We start from the raw sequence: 26,361 nt of genomic DNA on the forward strand, positions 1-26,361 counted from the left end.
TAAAGATGTTGGTCTGTCATTACGTGGGTCCGTTCTTTTACCCTTCTTATATACAAGAGTCACCTGCGCTTTTCTCAATTTGCTTGAGACTTTGCGCTGGGCGAGGAGTTCGCTATGGATACAAGCTACGTAAGGGCTATTGCTGTAGAGAACTCCTTGTCAAACCAAACTGGGAATCCATCACATCCTAGCGACTTATTTGCTTTCAACCCTTTCAGCTGTTTCTCTACACCAGGGATGCTTATTACTATGTCCTCCACATGGGAGTCTGTGTGGTAGTCAAACGAGAAAGTATGGTTCTCCTGTGCGAACGACTTCCTTCAGCGAAATTTAAAACTTCAGCTTTACTTTTGCCGTCTCTTAACTGCCACACGAGACAGGTCAATGAGTGACTGAACAGAAGCCTTAGAACCACATAGTGAATTTACGTAGGACCAGGATTTTCTCGGGTTCTCCGCACGACCTATTACTGAAGTACGGCGGTGGTAGTTGTAAGCCTGGCGCCTCGATATTTGAACAGACACATGAATTTCTATTAACTTTTGGCGATCGTCAAATGCGTGTTTTCTTTTAAACTGAGAGCGCAACAGACTTTGCTTGCTCAGCGTTTCTCGAATCTCGTTGTTAAACCATGATGCATCTTTTCCATCCTTAATCCACTTACCTGGTACATACTTTTCCAGAGTATGACGTAAAATCCACTGAAATCTCTACATCCATTTTACTGGAACTAAATGATGTCAGTTCATTGTCTAAGTGAGATGCTAACAACTGTCTGTTGGCTCTTTCTAGCGGAAGTACTCTCCTAGCTTTCTTCATTGAATTATTCACTTTAGTAACCAAAGTCACTATGATGACGTCAGGGTCCCTAGTCCCTCTCTGTACTGATGCTGTTGATTAGGTCAGTCCTGTTTGTAGTTATAAGGTCCAGAATATTTTCATTGTATCTAGGTTATTGAACTAGCTACTGAAGATAGTTTTCAGAAAACATGTTCAAAAGAACTTTGCAAGACTGTTTCTGCACCACTTGCAATGAATCCATAAACATCCCAGTCTATCCTCAGTAGGTTAAAGTTTACTCCAACTAATGTCGCATTTTCTGGATATTACCACACTACTGATCATAGACTGCCTGTCAATGACCCTAAAATCATTACTGCGGAATTGGATGACTGGTAAAAACATCCAACAATTAACTTGATTTCACATAGATCTGTTATATATGATCAGATAACTTAACTGTCACACTGAAACTGTCACACTGGAATTCGATCTCAGTAGAGGCAATACTTTTGTCAACAGCTACGAACACAACCCTTCCTATGGTGTCTAATCTGTCTTTTTTGTATATATTCCATAGTTCGCTAAATATCTCAGAGATTTCTACTTCAGGTTTTAGTCAGCTCTCAGTCCCGAGAATGATTTGAGCACAAGAAGTTTCCTGGAGAACAATAAATTCTGGGTCACAAGAAATCAAAGAAAATGACCACCAGGGCTCACTCTGCCACTGGAGTTTGAGGGCTAGTTCTGTGTGTGTTTACACTTAGTCTCTGTATTACCTGATTCAGACAGTTCTTCTTTAGACTCTGATTCAAACTGCAGTTTGTAAAAAGAGAAAAAATTTAACTGCTTTTGTCGCAAGTAAAATGTGTGACAGCTTTTCCCCAAGTGCTGCAGTACAAAACTATAGCTTCAGTTTATCCAACTCAAAAGTTTTGGTAAATAATGACCATAGAGAGGACATGCCAAAAGTCTTTTCAATTTGAAGCAGGTTGATAGAACTCATTCTTTAACATCTCTCTCAGAACACCAATCTACCCCAATGATTGAGGATTGAGGATGAAGCCATCTTTATAAGCCACCTGAAGCACTCAAAAACACCATGATAGAATTTATCATTCGTTGAAGCATGTATTCAGACTCAAGAGTAAGAAATTTGTTTAAGGGTACCTAATGAAAATAGTAAATAATTTTTCAAGCAGGGCAAAACAAAGCTGGAGGTGACGATGGAGGTATTGAATGTAATCGTGGGAGATTCAGTGCCATACTGCCAGGTTCTTCTCATGCTTACTGGGGAGCAGATGTGGTAATTACGCCTGCAGAACAGTAGAGAAACACAAGCTGCAAAATAAATTGTATCACACATTTTTAACTGCTTTGCAGATCAATATGCAGTCATTTTGACTTGCCTATGTTAGAGCTGTGGCATTTGGTGTTGCTGTAAATGAACTGGTTGTCCAAATATGTCAGATCACCAATGTTCACAAACCCTTCTCTCTAGATCTCACTTGAAATCTGGCCTTTTGTCTGCAAAAAATATTTTCCTCTTTACTGCTCTGCAAGTGTATGATATTAATATGCACTGCAAGTTCTCTTAATTATGGATCCTTCTACAACAATAGATAAACCTGACCAAGCATTTGATATCTCCAGATCAAACTTTGATTGTGTGGACATTAGATTTAAGATGATCAGCACAATAGCATCACATAAACAAAGTTTAATCTACAGCCCACTTCAGCCTTAACAAATAAAGACTTTAAAAAAACTTTCCTTCATTTCACGTACATTTATGATGGTGTACAGTCCCTCTGTGCCTCAATGAGTAGTTATGCTGATGCTGTAGTATGCCTGGCAAGGGAAAGGATCTTTCTGTTGTCTTCTTCCAACACCTGTTGTTATTAGCAGCAATGTGTGCTATGATTCATTCAGGTGGTCATGTTTCCAGTGCCTGCAAAAATCAGTATATCTTTCCTTTTTCATTTTTCCAGACTAAAATCGGTATGTGCTAAACTGATGAAATAAAAAAAAAAACATATGCTGGATTTATGGTATAAACAACCTAAGTTCAGTGACAAAATCATAATTTTTGGATACATAAAATTAATGTCAAACATGGAAGCATGGAATGATATTCAGCACTGAAAGTTTTATGACAGCTTTGGTTTTTGTTTGATTAACAACTCCTTACAGTCATGAACATCAAGTTTCATGTCACATCTCTGTGAGCTCAGCTGGGGTGACTCATAATTCCAGGGCCTGTCTAACAAGTATGTGCTACTGCTAATTTGAAGGTAAGCCAGACGTGTGTAATTCACACTATTTGCTCTTGATGAGTTGCATCATTAGTTAAGTGTTGGCAAGATACCAGACACTTAAGCTCATTGTTCCTGTCCCCAGACTGTAGTGACACCACAGTTTGTGCTCCACTGTGAGGCTGCCATCTGGGTCAGTACTGGCTGAAAAGAGAATAAGACCTCCAGACTGCTCTTCTCAGGGAGTTCCATTGTGACATCTGCTTTAGTTGTCTTCCACAGCAGCTGGTGAGTACCAGGCTCCAGAGGCTTCCACAACACTGTATGTGACTGACACATTAACAGAACAGAACTACTTATTATTTCCATTGCATGTTACATTTGCAAAACAACTTTCATTTTATATTTAAACTACACATAAGCTTCTTCCACTGATATTTAACACTATTTTTTGCTTTTTAATGCCTCTTTTGACATGATATTGAAGTATTATTAAAAACTATGTTATTAATGTATCAAGTGTTGAAGTAATATGATAAATTTCATGTGCCCTCCAGATTCACAGTCCCATTTTTAATTCCTTCTGTTTTGATGACTGACCATATTTTAATCTGTCCCTATTCATACATCTATTACCCACTGCTACTGCTACTACTACTACTGAACTGAAGCTAATTATTCTTGTGTGCTGCAGCAGAAGTCTCACCAATCATTTTCTTCTTTTGTTGAGAATTTTTCATTCTCGTTTAATACTGACTACTCTTTTAAGGCCTCTGTATTTCTAACACTTTATGTGCAGAAATTTTTAATATATTTCTGTTGCAGCACATTTCAAAAGCATGCAGCTTCTCCTTACTAAGATTTCCCTCGGTCACTTCACAAGATGCTATGCAACAGATAAGCCTATTCAGAGCCTTCTTTACCATTTTCCAATAGAGTTCTTTGCCAACAAAATTCCATTACTAGTGTCTATCTGTTTCTGTTACATGCATTGTACCAACCATTTTGTGCACTGTATTTTTAAATTATCTGAATATCTGTAATACAAAATTACTTTTCCACTGACTATTCGAAAGGACACTACAAGATAAATTTCTTTTTACTTCATTTCACATTTAGCTATACTAGTCTTTGAATGCATCTAAAATAGAAAGTATAGTAAATTAAGTGTGTTTTCTCATTTTAAATTTATGGCAATGGGTAATGATCTATTTTGAAAAGTTTTTCTGTAGCAAATTCACTCAATTTCTGGTTTCACACCAATAGAGGACCACAGTTAAACCTTTTTGCAATGCAGAAAGAAAGTTGATAGGATGTTAGCTTTTGGTGTTGTGCACACTTCCCCATTTATGCATAAGTTTATTTTAGATGTATTCCATGATTGGAGAAGATTTTTACTCTGACAGCAGTAAGTGAACATCTGGGACACATGTTCATGATTTCCTTACCTACAAGTGTCAATATATCAATAGAGAGGCCACTGCAGACAAGATCAAGTCTCGTTTTCATAGTCCATTGTCAATTTCACTTCAGAAAGAATTGTATCTGAACCCTGTAAATATTAGAGAGGTCAGAAACTGTAAGTACTTCATTTACTTTTCCACAGAGGTTGGTATAATTACTTCTGATGAGGTTCAAAATTTCCTCCTTGTCAGTAATTCAGCTTTTTTTTCCATTTAGTGCTACTGTCTGTTTGGTCAATGTATGTCTTCTTCCCTAAACCCATACTTGTAACTTCATTATATTTCTTATTATTGGCTTTCATTTCTTTTCTCAAAAAATAAGAGTTCAAAATAAGTTATAATTTAAATTTTCACTTCCATTTCTTAATAAATCTCTTTTTTTGCTTGGTGGGCTATTAAAGATGGCCAGCTAGTGGCACAAGTGTAACTAATACTTCTGCCAAATCTTTCTGTTTGTTTGGAGCTGATGATATACTGGAACGTTTTCTTGTTTGTTTCTAAATTTGTGATGTTAACCATACCTTTTCTCATTACTTTTTGTTTCTTTCTACTCTCAGATTTAACAAAATCCTTGTTGTAAAAGTATGCACTGTTTACCTTTGTTGATCCCATTCTGTACAGAGACGTTATTAACAGTGTGCTAGTTGTACATAACTAGCTGCCTCTCATTTTAATGCTGAAACTGGAAAGTCTTTATTGATAATTTCAGTTGGGAAATTTTTAAAAAAATTGGTCATGATTTGCCTAATAATAATGTAATTCTCATTGGAAAATTGTAATGTTTATACAGTATAAAAGTTATATTATTGTAATTTTAGAACTCATTCTGGCCTAGAGACTTTCTGTTAATATGTTTACTCAGAATATTTTTGTATTCTGTATTTCTAACATGATTATGCTGACAGCCAACCATTTTAAAAACAATGATTATTTACTTAGCCATCTAAGACTCTATGATCTGGCTTATGTGAAGCTTATGTCAGTAATTATTAGCTGCTTTCTTTCCTTATCCACAACTGAACCAGACAGGAGAAACTTCTATTACATTCCGTCTCAATGAAAGCCTGCATGCTACAGTACTCCAACCTGTTTATTCATTATGTAAATGTTGCCTTGTTTAAATCACTCTTAAAATCTGCCAAAAAAATATTCTGTGTGTCCATTTTCATGGTTCTCTTCTTCCTGTGAGCATTTGTAGTCACACTTTTCTAGTTCCAACTTTTAAAGTAGCCGCAAACAGTACATACTTTGATGGATCTCATGTCATTTCTGCAATGCCTGAGTCAGCTGTTCTTGGCACAGTTACTTAATGCATTTGATTGACAGTACACACTGAAATACTACTCTTACTGTTTCATTCACATTATACATTTCCTAGCATGAGATCCTTCTCTTAGAACATCCATCCTAATGACTCAGTCTTTCTCTGTATTACTTTATTCTGTTTCTGAAAGTGAAATTTGCACTGAAACAAACAAGACAGGAGCAACATAACTAATCAAATGAAAATCTTGAATAAAATGATAATAATATATGCAATCAGTTGAGCAATTTACCTTGTTAAATGTTTTCATTCATCAGTTCTATCTCATTTAACAAAAGTAGCAAACATTGTGTCTCTTGTAGCCACAGAGAAATACAGAACATGTCTGATAAAATGTACCTTGACACAAAACATCTGCTTTATTTAGTCAGCATACAAATGGTGTCACATTATGAAGTATATCTAAAGTTTTCATCTCAAAAAAAAGCTTGCTGACTGAAAAAATATATAGTAGTTCATGATACTTTGGGGAAAAAACTAGAAAAATGAAAGCTACCACATACCCTATTCTCCATCTTTATAGATAGTGCCTTATATGCACTGACAAAAATAGCCTGTTTTTGCCTCATTGTTCAAAGGTATGGAAACTAAAAACTTGCATCTGCACAGGTATCATAGTGAATATGCTACTGAGGGCGTGAGGCATTACCAGATACAACTAACATATTAACACAAAGCAGAAACATAAGTCAGGTCAGAATGTTCTTGGTGTGTGTTGTTGCATGTAACAGGTTTACCATCTACTTAATCTTCATGATCTACATTTACACATATGAGTTTAGTTAAAAATAACTAGATCAGGTGTATAAAAAACTTTATTTTTGCTTCTTCCCCTTCAAAATACTCCCTTCCATGATCCTTACACCACACCATGTGATTTTTCCTCTGCTCAAAGTAGTGTTTGAATTTGTGTTCTGAATGCATGTTCATGCTCTCAATTGCTTTGTCTTTCACAGCCTTAACTGTCTCAAATCTTGTTTGTTTCAGTACAAATTTCACTTTCAGAAACAGAATAAAGTCATACAGAGAAATACTAACTAAGTAGGATGGATGTTCCAAGAGAAGGATATCATGCTTAGAGAGAAATGACTTTACATGCAATACAGTATAGGCCAGGGCATTGTTCTAAGGCTGAATCCATGACTTGTTTTTCTACAACTCAGGTTGTTTAGTTCTTAATGCCTTTTTTTTTGGTCAATTTTTACAATATCAGAAACAGCATGAATATGAAACTGGACTAAATATCCAATTTTTTCAATTGGATGTTTTGTTGTTGATGTTGAGGGTCACCCTGACTGTGGCTTGTCTTCATTCTCTTCTTGTACCTCTTTGTATCACTTACATCACTTAAAAATGTGATTAAATGAAAGACATTCATCACTGTACACTTGTTTCAACAAAGAATGGCCCTCTGTGGCAGACTTGCCAAGTTTCACTGAAAAATTTCATATTAATCCATTGCTCTTGAAAAACACTAAGCAGTTCTTGATGGGCTGTGGGTACACTATCTAATACAGACAAAGGCCACAGTCTGACTGACGAGGCGGGCAGCAAGTGTACAAGTAGTACGACCAAAGAGTGAACATGTTACATTGTATCAAATCTTGTTTGTTTCACTGAAAATTTCACTTTCAGGAAACCAGCGCTGTTTGGCTGTTAAAAAAATCCATCCAGTTGTTTTTTGATCAAACCTCACATACTCCATTTGCCACTGTATGTTTTATTGTGCAGGATGATCACTGATCTTTTTGACAAATATAGTTCAAGCAAAATTTATATACACATGGATAGCCACTATCTTATTGAAGAGCATTGAGGCAATAATGCAAAACAATGAACTGGTGATCGAAATACTAATTTTCTCTTTGTTAAGAGGTTTACTTGGATAGTCAGGTTTTGTTGACATCCATACACTTGTGTTAGGGTATTGACATTGCCTGATATATGACTCCACACCTCTTCTATGAACCATATCATATCTAATAAACCCCCATTATTTTCAACATACTGATAGAACAATTAACCACATGCCATATGTTTCTACATCACATGGGATCAATTTCTGTATCAGAGAACAGTGATAACCATGCATAATTATATTTCTTTTGTTGTTTCCAGGTATGTAGGTTATCAGTAATCCCTACAGAAATAATTTAATGTTTGGAAATTCATTCTAAATCTACAAGCAATATGTCAAGGACGAATTTTTCCTCTTTGCAGGAAACTGGCAAATCTAAAAGTGTTTCCACAGATGTGCTGTGCATAATAGAAAATCATTCGGGAGTCCCAGAAATTTAAATATCAGTGTAGATGGGTTAAGGTAGCATCACATTGCTGTAGACATCATTACACAAAGGAGGAACTGCTATAGAAGCAAAAGTGTAATAAAATCCCAGGTCATGGACATAGATGAGTACTACCTTTGGGCGCTTTACTCCAGTAATTGACTTGCAGATAAACAAGATAATGTTTCTGACAGTGTAGAAATACATCACTGAGCAACTAGGGTAGTAAAAAGATTTGTTTGAAATTATAAATTGTGTTAAGAACTCAAAATTGGGTTGTCTTGAATGGATCTGACATTTTGAGTGTTTAAGTCCCACATTGGTTTTACCGTTACAGTAGAATTCCAAACAAAAATAGGACATAGGATAACTACAATTTATAGTTTATTGCTGTCTCAAAAGTCTTTTATGAAAAAGATGTGGGCCCAATAAATGGTGTAGCGGACCATGATTAGAAAATGCCTATAATAAAGCACACCATCAAACACACAACACTAGAAGTAAAAATCATTTCCATGTGGACTACACATCCCACAACCACAGTATTAAAAATAAAAACAATTTGTATGTGTAGACTACATATGATTATCTATGAATCAGAGCAGCATTCTATATTCTAGTGCGAAACTCTTAACATGTTACTGACAGACATCAGGCTGAAACTCGACAGTATCATCATATTTAAGAACAGAGTAAAGGACTACCTTATTAGCCACTTTTACAATTTATCAAAATATTTCAACTCTTCCATGTAACATTAATATGCTATTATAAACAAATTATTATAAATAAATCTTGATATTACCCACATATAAACTGATAGTGGTGTGTGCGTGTGTGTGTGTGTGTGTGTGTGTGTGTGTGTGTGTGTGTGTGTGTGTGTGTGTGTGTAGTTGTATAAGTGATTTGTTTCAAGAATTAAGTATAAGCAACAGATGAGTAGTAGATGAGGAGGAGAACTGACTTTTCAGTGTAGCTATTTTTCTCTTAATATACATAAATGTGTATAAATAACTCACAAGTAAAGGTAATAACACTCTCTCTCTCTCTCTCTCTCTCTCTCTGATATCGCTACATTATGCTGGCTCAGTACACAGTGCACTGTAGATTCTGAGGGCACAATGTATGTGTGTGTGCATGGGAGGGGGGGGTAACTTTTCAGTCTTGCTTGTGTGCCTGTCGGCAACTCAATACTTCTACTATCCAGTTACCTTTACCTCTAAAAAATAATTTACATGCTACCAGATTAGAGCATATTTACATGCATAATTATCAGCATGAGGGGAATACCAGTAGTCATAATTTGTGTTTAGTACACTGTATAGCAATAGTCCACAATGACTGCTTCTAGCCCGCATCTCGTGGTCGTGCGGTAGCGTTCTCGCTTCCCACGCCCGGGTTCCCGGGTTCGATTCCCGGCGGGGTCAGGGATTTTCTCTGCCTCGTGATGGCTGGGTGTTGTGTGCTGTCCTTAGGTTAGTTAGGTTTAATTAGTTCTAAGTTCTAGGTGACTGATGACCTCAGCAGTTGAGTCGCATAGTGCTCAGAGCCATTTTGACTGCTTCTACCTGTTAATGTACAATTTGATGTAAGTCACATCTGCAAAGATTCTTCTTTGTCAGAAATTTGATAAAATAATTTAAAATACTATCTGTTCATAACCTGTGTGCACTGAAGATAATCATTATTGCAGTAAACAGTAACAAAACACTTAATAAAGAAATACACGATAACAACACTAGAGGTAGGGAGAGACCCCACATCATCTCACATAGAACAACACTTTATTAGAAAAGCCCTCACTATGCAGGCATAAAACTACTGAATTGCTTCCATCCTAATACCTCCAAATTGCCCATTACAAAACTAAAAAAGAAAGTAAAATTATGGCTCCTAAACAATCCTGAACATTCAATAGATGCGTTTCCAGATTTAATACACTCGTATGATGAAAGACCATCTATCTAAAAATATATGTAATCTCAGATCTTAGACTGTGTCACAAACTGTAAATATTTGAATCTCAGATCTGAATACTGTGTCACAAACTAGATTCCTTAATCTAAGTATTGCAATAACAAATTGTTTTTATATACAGGGTTATTACAAATGATTGAAGCGATTTCACAGCTCTTCAATAACTTTATTATTTGAGATATGTTCACAATGCTTTGCACACACATACAAAAACTCAAAAAGTTTTTTTTAGGCATTCACAAATGTTCGATATGTGCCCCTTTAGTGATTCGGCAGACATCAAGCTGATAATCAGGTTCCTCCCACACTCAGCGCAGCATGTCCCTATCAATGAGTTCGAAAGCATCGTTGATGCGAGCTCGCAGTTCTGGCACGTTTCTTGGTAGAGGAGGTTTAAACACTGAATCTTTCACATAACCCCACAGAAAGAAATCGCATGGGGTTAAGTTGGGAGAGCGTGGAGGCCATGACATGAATTGCTGATATGATCTCCACCATGACCGATCCATCGGTTTTCCAATCTACTGTTTAAGAAATGCCAAACATCATGATGGAAGTGCGGTGGAGCACCATCCTGTTGAAAGATGAAAATAGCTCCCTGCTTGCTTTATTCGTCGACTTCCGCAGGCTACGCGTGAAACTTGCCCGCACGCGTTCAACCGTTTCTTCGCTCACTGCAGGCTAACCCATTGATTTCCCCTTACAGAGGCATCCAGAAGCTTTAAACTGCGCATACCATCGCCGAATGGAGTTAGCAGTTGGTGGATCTTTGTTGAACTTCGTCCTGAAGTGTCGTTGCACTGTTATGACAGACTGATGTGAGTGCATTTCAAGCACGACATACGCTTTGTGGGCTCCTGTCGTCATTTGTCTCACTGCGCTCTCGAGCGCTCTGGCGGCAGAAACCTGAAGTGCGGCTTCAGCCGAACAAAACTTTATGAGTTTTTCTATGTATTTGTAGTGTGTCATGACCGTATGTCAATGAATGGAGCTACAGTGAATTTATGAAATCGCTTCAATCATTTGTAATACCCCTGTATAGTCCATGTATGTAACTTTGTTCTCTCAACTAAATTTAGAAAAAGCTGTCGAGATAAAAATGCCAGTACTCTAGTAAGTAAGGCTCTGACTTATCCAGAAGACTGGAACAAAAAAACTTTATTTTGTAATCAGTTGATGTTGTATCAAAATAGATAAATAAAATAAATAAATAGAGATTTACAGAACACAATGTGTGCATAAGTGAATGTATGAATGAAAAACTTCACCACTCCATCTCTTTATTTTAGGCAATGGTTATGAAGAGAATATTATGAATACCAACAAGACTACTTTGTGTCAAAATTTGTAATTTTATATTCATTTCATTTATATATTTTGTGAGGGAACCGTGAGCATCTGCAGGCCTCTGGATGCACCCTAATTTGTCTTATCTTTACTTCAAGATTAATATGCAAGACTTAAATGATAGGATCAGAATGACTGAAAAGTCTTCCTTGAATTCCAGTTTTCTAAATTTACCTAAAAAGGTTTATGACAAAAACATTTCTTGCATTCTAAAGATCTCCATTTAAATTCTCCAGAAATGAATGTTATCACGTGTTTGTATTAGCTATACCAATATGATACAAGTCCAGCAATGCAGCACTGAATTAATTAATTTGGTGTCTGCTGCCATTCCTGCTTGACAAACATTCCAGAATCTACAGCAGTACTGGTACCTGGTCACACTTGCATCTTGTATGCAGTTTTCTCTGTAGATACTCTACACTTTCCCAGAAATACTACAATACATTAAAAGCTGGCTGGCCTTTTCTGCTACGGATAACATTTTCATCCCATTTCATATTGCTTCTTAATATCAACCTTAAATATTTAAATGATGTGATGTGCTGCAGATGTTCCACTCTGACTTTGTACTCATATACTGCCGGAGTCTCTCTCTTTGTTATGGGCAATATCTTGCATTAATCTGCATTCAAAGAGAGGCATGATTCATTACACCAAGTGGAAATATTTCAAGTTCAAATGGATCTGAGCATTATGGGACTTAAAATCTGAGGTCATCAGTCCCCTAGACTTAGAACTACTTAATCCTAACTAACCTAAGGACATCCATGCCTCAGGCAGGACGATTGTCCAGTGATGATACAGTGTCATCATAAAACAATCCAATTCTGCTTCTGATGCTAGTTGATAAATTGTTTATGTACAGCGAGAACATTAGTGGTCCTAATCTACTTCATTTGGGATAATCTTATCTTCATTTCACTTCTGTTGAATGTTGAAGTATTAAATACAGAGTTCTATTTGGCAAAAGTTTATCTATTCAGTCACATATCAGTGAAGATGTTCCTTTTGATCATATCTTGGTTATTCATGAAGAAGTAACACTGTGTCAAATGCATTTTGGAGGTCTAAGAAGACAGTATCTGTTAGTTCATCTGTATATATTGTGTACAAGAGAATAAAGCAAGCAGTGCTTTCCTGTAACTATTCAGATTCTATGAGGTAAACTTATCTTTTTCCAGGAACATCCTAATTTTCGAGCTTAAAACATGCCCTGTGATCTGGAACAGTTATATGTTACCAATATTGGCCTGCTATTACACACATTTTTTTCTCCTACCACTTTTGTAAACAGTAGTGATCTATGAACTCTTTTAGCAAAGTGAGACTATTCACTGAGAGAGATTCTTGATCATATTCAATGTTCAGTATAGTAAGAATTCTGTCCAGATGTTGTGCCACATTTGCTTTCAGCAGACTACTCATAATTGCTTTTTTTATAGCACAGTATGTTTAATTCAGAGTCTGTCATTTGTGAGTGTATGCACAAACAAAATGTTGGTACAGTAGTATCCACATTTGACAGTCATTCAGCAAGCAGCTGAAGCTTGGTATGGTAATGCCCTCATGCTTCTTCACCCCTTCTGGCAGTCTTCAGAGAGAACTGAAAACGATCTCACATTACAGGTGACAGACATTGTTGATTTCAGTGTGAGGAAAACCTCCATACTCTAAATTACTCGTGAGATGTCCACTTTTTACACACCAAATGCTCAACAATTCCTTCCCTTATGAAGCATGCAATTTGCCTAAGAGGGGCTATCACGCTGTTAACATTTAATCTGCCGTCAACTAACAGCCTGTTCTTTACCCTTTGTGGCTGCCCAGACCTAGACGGATGAAAGTCCACTGCTTGTGCAGAAGAGAAAAGTCTTATTGGGTCTGTCTTATTATCAGCAGAAGATAAGATTCATTATAAGTATGGAGTAATATGTTCAGCCATCTACCATTTAAAAATTTACCATTCCACAACTCCAGATCTGCCAGCCAGCCACCATCAGATGAGTACTTAGTGATAGATCAAGGTTGTCTGATGAGCATATTAGCAACAGGAATAGCTGGAGTGCTCTGTAACACATTTGTTATAGCAGGACAGTACTCAACCACTCTACCTTATGAAATCAGTTGACAGTATCCAATGCAAGTTCCAGCTGTTCATAGCAAGCAATCAACTCCTTCACCAAGTTCCCATGACAAATCCATAGTCACATTTACTTGTGATCGCAACTCATACAAATATAAAAGGAAATAAAGAAACTAACCCAAAACACAGTTGCTGCTTACTTCCAAACCAAAGTATATATATATAAACCAATCTAGGAGCTGAGCCCAAATGTTACATTATTGCTATTACAACTATGACTACCAGTTAGTGCTGATGCTGCAGGATCTGGTGTTCTACTGGATGTTATTTACCATTTACTGGTTCAAAATTAGTGACAACAATGATACTTATAGTGACATTCAAATACACTACAGAGTCAACTGCAGGTGGGTCTAGCTCCTGTAAATACAAAACAAGGTATTCAATTAAACACAGGCAGAAACTGGTTGCTACATACTTGGAAACAGAAGCACTGAAAACACTAATTTAAAAACAATGTACAAATTTTAAACTGTGGCTGCTGCAAGTTTTGCAGCTGCGTAACACTAAAGCCTATGATCTAGCATAGTACTAGGTGTTATTTAACAGTTTTTTCATAGAAAATGTGTGAAGCTATGGAATTGTTAATTTTCAGTACAAACCTGTCTCTCAAAGTAAAATTATTAAAAAAGACAGGAATGCATCTTGCAAAAGCCATGTACTGTTACATATAATTAAGAAATGTCTTATGTGCTCATGTGGTCAAATGTGAACAATAAAACAAGATGATCAATTAAGATTATAGTTGCAGTCAAATGATTATAGGGAACTTAAAAGATGAAAATGTGAGAGAATTTATGAAATAGACTCAATACATAAGAAATTTACCTGCTCTTTATGTCCTAAATATCTGAATATAACACTTTGAACCCTGTTTTCCCCCTAGAAACATGAGGCTGCAACAGAACAGGAACAGTTAGAAAGCTTGTATAGAGCCTGAGACACTGTATCTTCTGAGATGAAAATATTGTTATATTTAATTCATATGGAATTCTGTGCACAAGAAGGTAATGTAAACTGCCAACAGTACAGTAAAAAACACAGTTTTTTTAAAAAAAAGGCAAAATATTATAAACATCTGTGAAATAATGACACACATTTTCCCCTAAGATCAATGGGACTATGTTACCTGAACATTAAAAGGATTTGTACATTATTTACAGATTAATGAAACACAACAAAATGTCTGTGGTAATGGAAACATATAAATAACACATTACAAGAAAAACAGCCAATAATTTATAGTATGGAATGGAAAGGTGTGTTCAATAAAGTAACTTTTCAACTTAGATTTGAAAAGCTGTAGTTTCTCATCCAAACTTCACAGCAATGTAACCAGTCTATACTAAATGTAACCTACAGAATAGCAGATTATTTTTTCATATGATTATTAAGGAAAATCCTTTTTCACTAATTGTTCAGCTCTTTCTCAATGAGTAAATAATACTAATTCAAATACTAAGAGAATGTATATGTACAGGGATGACAGAACTTGTTCGAATAATGGCTTCTGAAAGTAAACAATGTATTGTGGTTCATTGTCAGTGATAGTGAAGATTATTCTTGTGGTAAAGATAGTAGTACTTAGTTTCTGCACAAGGTCTTGCATGTGACTCTTTCAAGAAAGTGACTCATCTATGCTTTGTGTTAAAATTTCAACTCCTCTCATTATCCGATATTCCTGTGGTAATAAAATTTTGCATTGACTTGACTTCTGTCTCAGAAACTATTTGGATTGCGTTTTGTTGCATGTAAGTGATAACCATGTCTCTTTATACCACATCCTGGTGTCACCTATTGAGGGAGACAAGGGGAAAACTGATACCTTAGGAGAATTTTCATTTTGTTTTGAAATCTGTCACTTCCATGGAAAAATTCATGGCACCCAGTACAGCCCAGGGATGTACAGCTGGAAAAACATGAAAACCTTTGGAGCTACACAAACATTTTCTGAAGTCTGTAACCCCTTGCTATCTCTCCAAGTACCTGGGTTGTATTGGCACCATTCCTGGGTAACACCATAGGTATGAAACAGAGAGAGAATAAAATTCCTATTCTAATAATGTAATATTTTATTACCTTGACTTGTATCAAAATACCAGCACAGTACATTTTTTCCAAAATGGTGTTCAGGTGAAAAAAAAAAAAAAAAATAAATCAACTTCTGCTTTATTGATTAAGAGCTCTGTTCAAACTTGTTACTGGTGGTTTTTCTAAATCTGATTTCAGGATTTCCATTTTTAAAACCAAAAACCCAGTCTTCTCCATCCATTTGCATAATTTATTTAAAAACAAAGATGATGTGACTTACCATACGAAAGCGCTGGCAGGTTGATAGAAACACAAACAGACACATACATACACACAAAATTCAAGCTTTCGCAACAAACTGTTGCCTCATCAGGAAAGAGGGAAAGAGAGGGAAAGATGAAAGGAAGTGGGTTTTAAGGGAGAGGGTAAGGAGTCATTCCAATCCCGTGAGCGGAAAGACTTACCTTAGGGGGAGAAAAGGACGGGTATACACTCGCACACACACACACATATCCATCCACATTTGCATAATTTTATTGAAATTTGGTTTAGCACCCAGTTTTTCAGCGTGGTCATAGGAAATTTGCTCCAACTCAACCACGTAAATGTAATGGAATAAATGTGACAACGTTGACTAATTTTTATTCTTGTTTAGGAGTAAACACAGATCTTCTCCCCAAGGACAGTCTCTTGTCTGCATTTGGTTAATGTGACAATGTTGACTAATTTTTATTCTTGTTTAGGAATAAACACAGATCTTCTCCCCAAGGACAGTCTCTTGTCTACATTTGGTTTTAATCAGTCATAAAGTATTTTTTAGAGTTTATTCAGTCCATTCTGATTTTCTCTTTCTTGTCCTCACCATCTGAAATTAAACAGACAACCTTAAGTGTGAACAACCATTTTTTCAAATTTTAGAGCATGGGTAAAGACAAACGCCGTCTTAAAACTGCCCCATATTTGTCAGTCAGTATTACCCCCCTATTGTCCAATTCCATAGTGGAGACCAGACTTTAATGACTTTGCTAATGCTCGAAAATTTACAAAACCCATGCCAAAGGACGCACTAGAAAAATAGTGTCTACCTACAGTACTGAAATGCTTACCTCAATTTAAAAATAAATGAAAATGATGTCAAAATTCAATATAAATCAATTTTTAACACCACTGTAAGACTTGTTTGCAAGAACTTACCATCTCTGCACTCTAGTTCTGGCATCATCCACTATGCTGTAGTGCCCATCTTCCACTGACTATAGTGCTACTCAGCTGAATAAGCAATGATGTCAGTATTGCCCAGTATTCTGTATACCCTTGGTCTCCCCTGACCTGTTAGATTAACCTTTTTAATTTGATTCAATATCTTCCATAATGACTCTTGTGTCATCAGCAATTAGAAAAAAATTGAATCATCTTATGTTTAGTGACAGATCTTTGACATATATCATGGAACCTATTGGATCTACAACAAACTTTTGTGGTACTCCCAATTTTGCAGCACCTCAGTCATATTGGAAGTCGTTATCGTTTCTGTTGAGACCAGAGAACAGGTATTAGGTGGATAAGAAATGAATCATTGGTGTACCTTCCCCCATGTTCTGTGGATTCTGAATGGTAGGACAGATGGCAGAATTGAAGGTGTGATAAGAGGTGTGAGTCATGTCTAGGTAGTTTAACCAGTTAGAGCAATATCAGTCAAGTTCCACTCTGTTTCATACTTTTAATCTGAAAAGTGGTTCAAAACAGTGGCCACCCCTTTGCTGAGTGGAGGATTGATTCTGGCAGCAACCCCTAGGCTGCATCACTCTTTCACACCTGTTCTTCCAGGACTTCAAGGTCAGTAAGGTATACAGGTGAGATTCTGTGATGTTGGAAACTAAGAAAGGGGTAGAGACAGAACTGAAGCTGTAACAGCAGCTTGTAAGGGCACTGCCGATGAAACCTAAGGTTCTGGATTCAAGTCCAAGTTTAGCACACAGTTTTATTACATGACTCTGGTCTATTTTTACAGGAGTACCTAAGTATCTGTACTACCTTATTAAAGACCTGTCTTTGCACTCACTTAAAATGTTTTGTAATAAACATGCATAGCCTAGATTCAGGTGACTGAATTGTAATTTCAAACCAATTTCTTCCAAGTTTGAATCCAACAACTTACCATGTTCAGCTACACATTTGACAATGCTACATCTCAGTTCCATCCTGTTTTGTAACTACATTCATACATACTTCAATATAGTAACCAGATAACATTTTGATAAAATATATGTTTTTACAGACCACCTGTGCTTCATTTCTAGCTACAGAGTGAAACTTGTGTTTTATTTTGTGCTACATGATCACATAGCATTTGTAGCCTTCCTCTACAAGTGCTGTACTATTTTACTGTTTGCACTAGAAAAAGTAGACAGATTAAATCTCTTCATTTCTGTCTCCTTCATTTATTCATTCATTCATTAATCGTGTTCTTCCTTTCCAACTGAAAATGAGACCTTTCAGGGATGTGTAATGAGCACTGACATATGTAATGGTTGATGCACTGGGGGAGCTCTTCACCTGCTGGGAGCCCTGGAAGCCCCAGTTGTACACTTTCTTTCAGAGAGCAAATTTACTTCAGTTCATTGATTTTGATGAGTTAGTTAATAAGTTTATGGAATATACACCGTAAAAAAATCTTTGTATGTTTTCTTGTGCAGAATTTCAAATAAATTTTGTTATCTTTTCCTCATGAAAAATACATACTTTATTTAAATTAATTGCATTGTCCCATAACAGGATACAGTAAGGAAGCTGAGAGTGAAAATAAAGCAAACATCTTTGACTTCAGTAAACTCAGTGACAGACTTTTCTTAGCACAAAGCATGTAAAATGATTCCATTTTATCTTGCATACAAGTGGACACCAAGAAATTTTACACAGTGTTTAAATTAGCAAAATGTGCAATTATGTCTAGCTATGGCACTCATAGGCAATTTTTGCTTTTTTGAAATTGTGTAATGTGAACCTTTGTGAACAAGGTAAGATTTAAACTGTTTGCTATTAACCACTTGCAGCTCTGTTCAACTATAACCTAAGCTGTGTCTTTTATGGTTTGACTGGAGTGGTTATATATCAATAAAGAATTGTGTTGAAATAAATTGTGTAGCGTTCTCATTTCCAAAATTTATGCAGTTGATATCCTAACTTTTTTTCTCTGTTTACAGGAAGAATGCTGTGGAAAATAATGATCTATCCTATTGTGGTCACTCTGGTATGTTTGACTGCAGCAACCAGTAACTCTCTGCATGATTATGGGGTGAGTAGAATTACACCTAAAATTTTTATCCAACATCATAAATCAAAATCTCTTGGTCATATTTATCATTTTTTAAATTACATTCTATTCCTAAATTTTTCTGTTTACTTGGATATAAGTATCTGGATTTGCTACCTTTAATGTTACCAGCCCAGAGCAGAGATAGAAAAATATTTTTCTCATGAAAATTTATTTTTGTTTTACTTTTTTATTGTTTTAAAACTAGGTTTCTATGCTCCTCAGTAGAGGAAAATATAGATTTAATTAAGGTATAACCTGGACAAGCTGAAGAGTGGATCAAGAGTAGTATTTATTAAATGACTAAAATGCACATATCTCATTCCTGTTTTTTTCCTAGTTATTCCATCATGATACTCTGATTAAGCCTCTACTCAGATATTATATTTTTAATAGTTTTTCTCGTAAGTCCAATAACAAAACTTAAAAAGTGTGAGCTAGCCATAGGACACTAACCAGTTGATTAAATTTGAGGTAAACAGTTGTTGGTTACTAAAAAAGAAAGCAAAAAAAAGGCCACAGGCATGTTTCAACAATTTATCAATGAGCTATCTTGATGTCTTCCTTGTGCCTCAGCAAGCTGTCTGGTTACTTGTCAGTATTATTATTTTCTCACTTAACTGTTTCATACCAAACAAGAGAGAAGGAAGATTAAGGTTCAAGAGCATGTTAATGGTGAGGTCAACTTGTTGAGCAGAATATTGGATAGGACAAGGATGGAGATGGACACTGGCCATTTCATTTTCGAAGGAACTGTATTGGCTTTTGTCTTAACTGACTTTGGGAAATCTAAATCAGGATGGCCAGATTGACATTTTTTAACCCTGCTCATCCTAAATGTGAGTTTAGTCTCCTTATCACTGAGACATCTCTTTTAGTCTTCATCCAATGACCTGTGCTTTCATTACATGATTCTAAGAGCTTTATACATGAGTTACCATTTAATAATTTGTTTATATGCAATGTCATGTCAATTAATCACAAATGAGATTCACTACAAGTGGAGTTACTTAAGTCTTGAAATATGAAGAACTGAACAAAGTTGGACAGTACCTACTTCTGCCACCGCAGCCACAGTCTACTATTGTTAATTTAAAGAGTGGTAGTCACAGATTTGAGGCCCATCCATGGGTTTTAAATGAGGCTTTATACTTTGCACTGTAGATATCCAGTGGATTCAAAGTGATATGGAAATTAAGCACAATGAGCTACATATCACACAAATGTGATGAGGCATGTTACAGGAAGGTTGTATGGCAGTTTTTATGTAACAGCTGTTTGGCTATTTGAACTAAGGTAAATAACTTCAAAATGCCATTGCTACAGTGGACCACCTGTAAATTTTCATAAAGTGGCATTTCATTGTGCAATGGATTGTAACTTGTGATTTTCTTTCACAGTAATTTTCCACTATTTCCCGTGCAGTGCTCTGCTCCAACCACAGATGTTACTAATGTTCGTGTTGTATATGTGAAAACACAAGTTTGGGATGCAAAGCTCACTTGCATCTGCATCAAACTATGCTTAAACTATGCTAGCAGTTACTGAATATATTGCTATAGTGCTTGTTCAGAATCACCTTTACATAATATTCATTTAAGCACCTAATAATAAGGGTAATATGAGATAGTCTGCGTAATAAATGTCTGAGGATTTGTTTCTGATGGAAATGAGATTAAATCAACCCTGTTCCAACAGCATTTCTCAGCTGTCCCCATATCACTGTGTTTCATTTGGTGGTTAGACTTTCGAGGCTATCATCCTGCCATGATATGCACACATACAGTCAGACACTGATGTGAGGAAAACTTTTTCTGGAATGTTAACTGAGATATGATATCACACATGCGACAGTCAGTGGCTTAGTGTTGATTATTCCTCTCCTTTGACTATGTACTGATATTACATTGCAGATATTACCCTGTAATATGATAGTCATATGTTTAAGTAATCATACTGAGCAGCTCAACAAAAGTACAGCAGATAAGACAGAGGCTTGGAGCATTGTGTCAAAGGTTAGGTTAGGTTAGGTTAGTGTTGTTTAACGTCCCGTCGACAACAAGGTCATTAGAGACGGAGCGCTAGCTCAGGTTAGGGAAGGATGAGGACGGAAATCAGCCATGCCCTGTGAAAGGAACCATCCCGGCATTTGCCTGAAATGATTTAGCGAAATCACCATTGTGTCAAAGACTACCAGTGTGCTGGGCATGTTGACAGCAATAATCTCCAAAGTCATGACAGTGTTGCAGCAACATTCCTATGAGTAGACTTCAAAACCCACAGCCAGATGGACAACTTAGCTGCCTGAGAATACCTGCTGCCAGGGCTGGCATATTGCCAAGTGGCACGATGCAAAATGTCAGTCTGCCACAGGAGCAAGGTGACATCTCATGCTGGGATCAGCCACTGCTCTGCCTGTGTCCCTAGAGGACCAATGGTGGGACCCAGTCATAATAAGGCTGGCCAAATCACTATAAATACTCACTGCTCTGTCCTAGCAATATTTCCAAGTTTTTGTATGTCCATCCTTGTGATATATTGTATGCTACCCTTCAGCTGTTCACTTACGTAATTAAATTAAACACCTGTGGTCATCAGTTTGATGTTATTTTACTATGTTGCAACCAGTTTTTATGACTCAGTACCCCATCTTCAGGTCTTAAATGATACTGAGTCATAACCTTGTATACGGTCTTGTGGGAACATCTTCTTAATCTTCTGTATCATAGCTATGTGTCACGTTCTGCAACAGCAACAGCATTGGACTGCTCACACAGAAGATGCTACACTGCAGGAGATTTAGAAGACGTTCCTGCATGACCATATACCATTTGGAGATTACTATAGCTAATACAGCTGGTGCCCAAATTATATTGCAGGGTCCCTCAGTGTTTTGTGGATGTGTTGTGACTTTTACCTTTATCAGAGTTGATGCTGTGCAATGTGGTAGTGGTTGGTTAACTATTTAATTAATGTAATATAATGGTGATAAAGTGGAAACAGTTCCAGGACTTAGGTGGCAATATGTCACTTACGTAATCAAATGAAACACCTGTGGCTGTCAGTTTGATTTTACTATACTGCAACCAATTTTTATGACTCAATACACCATCTTCAGGCCTTAAATGATATTGAGTCATGATCTTGTATTGGCCATGCAGGAATATCTTCAAAATCTTCTGTTTGAAATCCAGTCATATACATGACCCCATCAGTGGCCACCATCAATGAATTGGCTTCCACAGAATACTGTAAAAGTGACGTGCCTGCAATGCTGATGCTGCACTCAACTGTGCTGGCACTCCCACCTGGCTACCAAGAGCCACAGCAGCCAAGTATGTCTTTTTGTGCTTTGCTGAGGTAGCCATGGCTGCCTGGGGATCACCGGCATCAGCCACCATGTGTGTGTCTCAATGAATGAACATTGTAACTGCTAACAGAGCATTTCTGATTCCATGATCACTGAGGAACTGGTATTTCACACCCAACATATGCATGCCATTCTAATCAACCATCCTGGCATATAATAGTGTCTGTCTGCCCCCCCTCTCCCCCCCCCCCCCCCCAATTCTATTAAGCAGGTGTCAGTAACAATCAGTGAAAGTAGTAAATGCCATGGGTCAGTGTTCAGTATCACCACTCACTGTAGTGAGTGAGAAGAAACTATTTTTACTGTTTTTTCCATTCATAATTTCTGAACCAATAGATTGGAGAGATGTTTTGAGAGTTAGATTCAGGAAAGCGGACTCAGGGATTAATTGGAGTGAATTTAGGGGTAGCACTAGAGAAACATATGCTGGTTTTCATTGATTTAGGTGTGATTTGTGTAATCTGCCTGGGCATAGTACCCAATATTGATCAGCATTATATTTTAAATATAGAAAGCCTGGGCATTATACTGGAAATGTAGAGAGCATACACGGTTAGCGCTCAGCTGAAAGGATTAAGCAGTGATTTCGGCAAGATTGGATGTGATGTTAGTATTAAGTTTTTCCCCGTATTTGTCTATTACATTTTAGGCTAATGTTTCAGTTCAATCTTTGCTAAAGCAAGTGGCTCAAATGGAGAGCATCATGGTATTACTTGCATGTTATTCTAACCTACTGGTAACAAATCCACCAGCCCATCTCTGAACTGCTTTGATATCTTCCTTTAATCCAACCTGATGCAGATTCCCCAAATATTCGAGCGGTACTCAAGAAGGGGTCAAAGTATGAGTATCCCATATGTGGTCTCCTTTACAGATGAACCACACTTCTCTCAAATTCTTCCAATAAACCAAAGTCAACCATTCTCTTTTCCTACTACAGTCCTCAACTGCATTAGCTTACAGTTTTCTACATTTAGAGCTGGCTGCCATTCATCACACCAACTCGAAATTTGGTCTAAGTCGTCTTGTATCCTTCTACAGTTACTCATCATCAACACCTTCCTGTACACCACAGCATCATCAGCGAACAGCCACAGATTGCTCCTCACCCTGTCTGCCCAGTCATTTATGAGTGTAGAAAATAACAGTGGTTCTATCACACTTTCCTGAGGCAAATCTGGCGGTACCCTTATCTCTGATGAACTCTCGCCATCGAGGACAGCGTACTGGCTTCTGTTTCTGAAGAAGTCATCAAGCTACTCACATATCTGGGACGTTATTCCGTATTTTCGCACCTTCGTTAACAGTCTGTGGTGGGGCACCATATTAAATGCTTTGCGGAAATCTAGGAATATGGAATCTGCCTGTTGTCCTTCATACATTTTGCACGATATCGCGTAAGAAAAGACCCAGCTGACTTTCGCATGAATAATGCTTTCGAAAACAGTGCTGATTCGTGGACAGAAGTTTTACCGCCTCAAGAAGCTAATATATTCGAGCTGAGAATATTTTCAAGAACTTTGCAGCAAAACGATGTTAAACATATTGGTCTGTAATTTTGCGGGTCCGCTCTTTTACCCCTCTTATATGAAAGAGTTACATGTTATTTTTCCACTCGCTTGGGACTTTTTCCTAGGCGAAAGATTCGAGATAAATGCAAGCTAAGTAAGGGGTCAGTGCTCTAGAGCACTCTTTGCAAAAACGAATTGAGTTTCCATCCCGACCTGGCGACTTACTTGCTTTCAACATTTTCAGCTGTTGCTCTACGTCAGGGACGCCCATTACGGTGTCCTCCATATAGGAGCCTGCCCGGTCTGTCTTTTCGATATATGTTCCATGAATCGCTAAATATCTCAGTGCTTTCTGTTTCGGGTTTCAGCCAGCTCTTGGTACCGTGAATAATTTGAGTGCAAGAACTTTCCTGGGGGGCAGTAAGTTCGAGAGGTTTATTACGAATACTTCGACAGTTTACTAATAAAATTTCGACAGTCGATGTGTCTTTATTCTGAACGCCATCTGACTTCCCTTGCTGCGTATCGACTGGCGAGTGTTCATCATAGCACTTCAAGCTACCATCTAGCCTAAAAAACACTTATGTGTACTTCACAAGTACTCTGCTACCCGAGTAGGTGCTTTCTTTGTGTAGTGCACCCATCACCTATCAAGGGGAGTCCTATAATTCTCCACCCAATTACGCTGATTCAGAAATCTACATCCAAGACCATCAAAGAGTCAATGAAGCCTTTGATCCCAATCAACTCCTGGAAGAATGTTGCAAACTGCGAGCTCTGCTTGCACCTGACATGCAAGATCAGCAATCTCACCACTGCCGCCAGCCAAATGTACGAACTGGGAATGGCCTTAGAAACCAAGTGAAGGTGTCGTTGCCGCTGGTGTGAGCCACAACTTGCAGATGACTACGCCCTTCACACTTGATAGCTGAAGGGATCCTTCTCCATGTCTCAAAAGAGAACCCATCAGGCAGTCAGAATACACACTGCCTTTTTTTCCATCCCTGAATGCTACTTCCTTTTAACACACCTTACATTCAAACTTACTATCCCTGAATGACACTGTGTCCTGTGCGAACCATGCTGAAGGAATGGCCACCTGTCCACTCAGAGGGCGAATAGGTGAGGCCAGATGATCAGTTTCCACATCGGACCGCAGCCTTGAGCGATGCAAACACGCTATGGTAAGCCACTCATCATGCTGTGAGGGTGGATCCACCATGTCAGGTACACTAGGAAGTGCCTTGGCAGCAGAGTCCGTATGTGAAACAAGCAACAGCTGAAGTGTACCATGCAATGTGCCAGATTCTCTGTTACCACTACACCCAGAGGCAGCAGCCTGAAGATGGCTGACGGTACCCAAAACCAAATTCAGCTCTTTGTGAACTGTGCCCAGCTCTTCTGGTGTCTGCATACATCGTGCACACACCCTACCCATCCTAGCATGGGTAACTGAGCAAGAAAGCTACAAAACCACGGACAGAAATGAAGACATGCGACTTGCTACTTGCTTCCCTCCTGACATATCACCAATGGAGACTGACAGCTTATGAGTTGTGTAACTAGCTGTTCAGAAGAAATGACAACTGTGCTTCAGACTGAATGACTCTATATTTTACAGCTGCAAAAACTGTAGAATACTACTCTTAAATAGAAAAAATCCGCACAGAATGTAAGAAATATACAACTAGGAAAACAAAGAAGTAGATAGAAATGTAACTTTCCATACTGTAAGTATGACGAAGCCTTGTAAATGGAGTTACAACACAGTTCATTGCAGTGAATAGATTAAAACACACACACACACACACACACACACACACACACACACACACACACACACACATTCAGTTAGTGAAGAACTCTTTTAAATTTAAAGCCTGAGTACATAAACACGAAATAACATTAATCACGGATATATAGCCTTCTCAAAACGGTATCTGTCAGTGACGTCTCCTGAGTTGAATCTTAAGGCGCTGGCAAAGAAAAAATATTCTAGTATGCTTTACACATTAACTCTCATTTTGTGAAAATCAGAGAAAATTTATTTGTGGGACTCAATAGCGTTAAATATTGGGAGGTTCCTTTGGTCGGAAATTGTGGCGCAAACTGGTCACGGAAGGGAGGACACATTTAAAACTAAATAAATGGTCATAGTGGTGTTTCGATTGTTGGATATGTGTAAAGAACAATGGATTTAAAAAAGAAAACCGTGTGTCAGGCCCTTGTAGTACACTCAAGCAGATCAGCTCTAGCAGCAAGAGGGAGTACTGACCCCGAAATTGTTCAATATTATAAAAAAAACTATTGTGCAGTACTAAGAAAAGTTATTAAAAAGTCCAGGAGCATGTGTATCATGTCTGAGATCAATAACTCTGATAATAAAATTAAAGCAATTTGGAATATTATTGAAAGGGAAACAGGGCAACCAAGAGCACAGGAAGACTTTAGTGCCATAAAACTGACTGGCAAGTGTACTAACAAACAATCAGAAATTGAAAATATTTTCAATAATCATTTTTTAAATATTGTGGAGAAAATAGGATCTAGATCTTCACT

General features: G+C 37.4%; 1 protein-coding gene across 2 annotated transcripts in view; it reads left to right on the forward strand.

The window, feature by feature from the left end:
- Positions 1-3,168: 3,168 nt before the first annotated feature.
- The window catches only part of LOC126484832 (aminopeptidase Ey-like), a 243,462-nt gene continuing 220,269 nt past the window's right edge, over positions 3,169-26,361 (forward strand). The window contains exons 1-2 of one of the 2 annotated variants that reach the window (XM_050108430.1): positions 3,169-3,323; positions 18,812-18,903. In XM_050108430.1, the coding sequence (XP_049964387.1) occupies positions 18,817-18,903 (87 nt within the window). In that variant the 5' untranslated portion in view covers positions 3,169-3,323; positions 18,812-18,816. Of the gene's footprint in view, positions 3,358-18,811; positions 18,904-26,361 lie in introns of both variants that reach the window. The other variant, XM_050108438.1, reaches the window with a different exon arrangement.

The sequence above is a fragment of the Schistocerca serialis genome, chromosome 1 (assembly GCF_023864345.2).
Source record: "Schistocerca serialis cubense isolate TAMUIC-IGC-003099 chromosome 1, iqSchSeri2.2, whole genome shotgun sequence".
Classification (NCBI taxonomy): Eukaryota; Metazoa; Arthropoda; class Insecta; order Orthoptera; family Acrididae; genus Schistocerca; species Schistocerca serialis.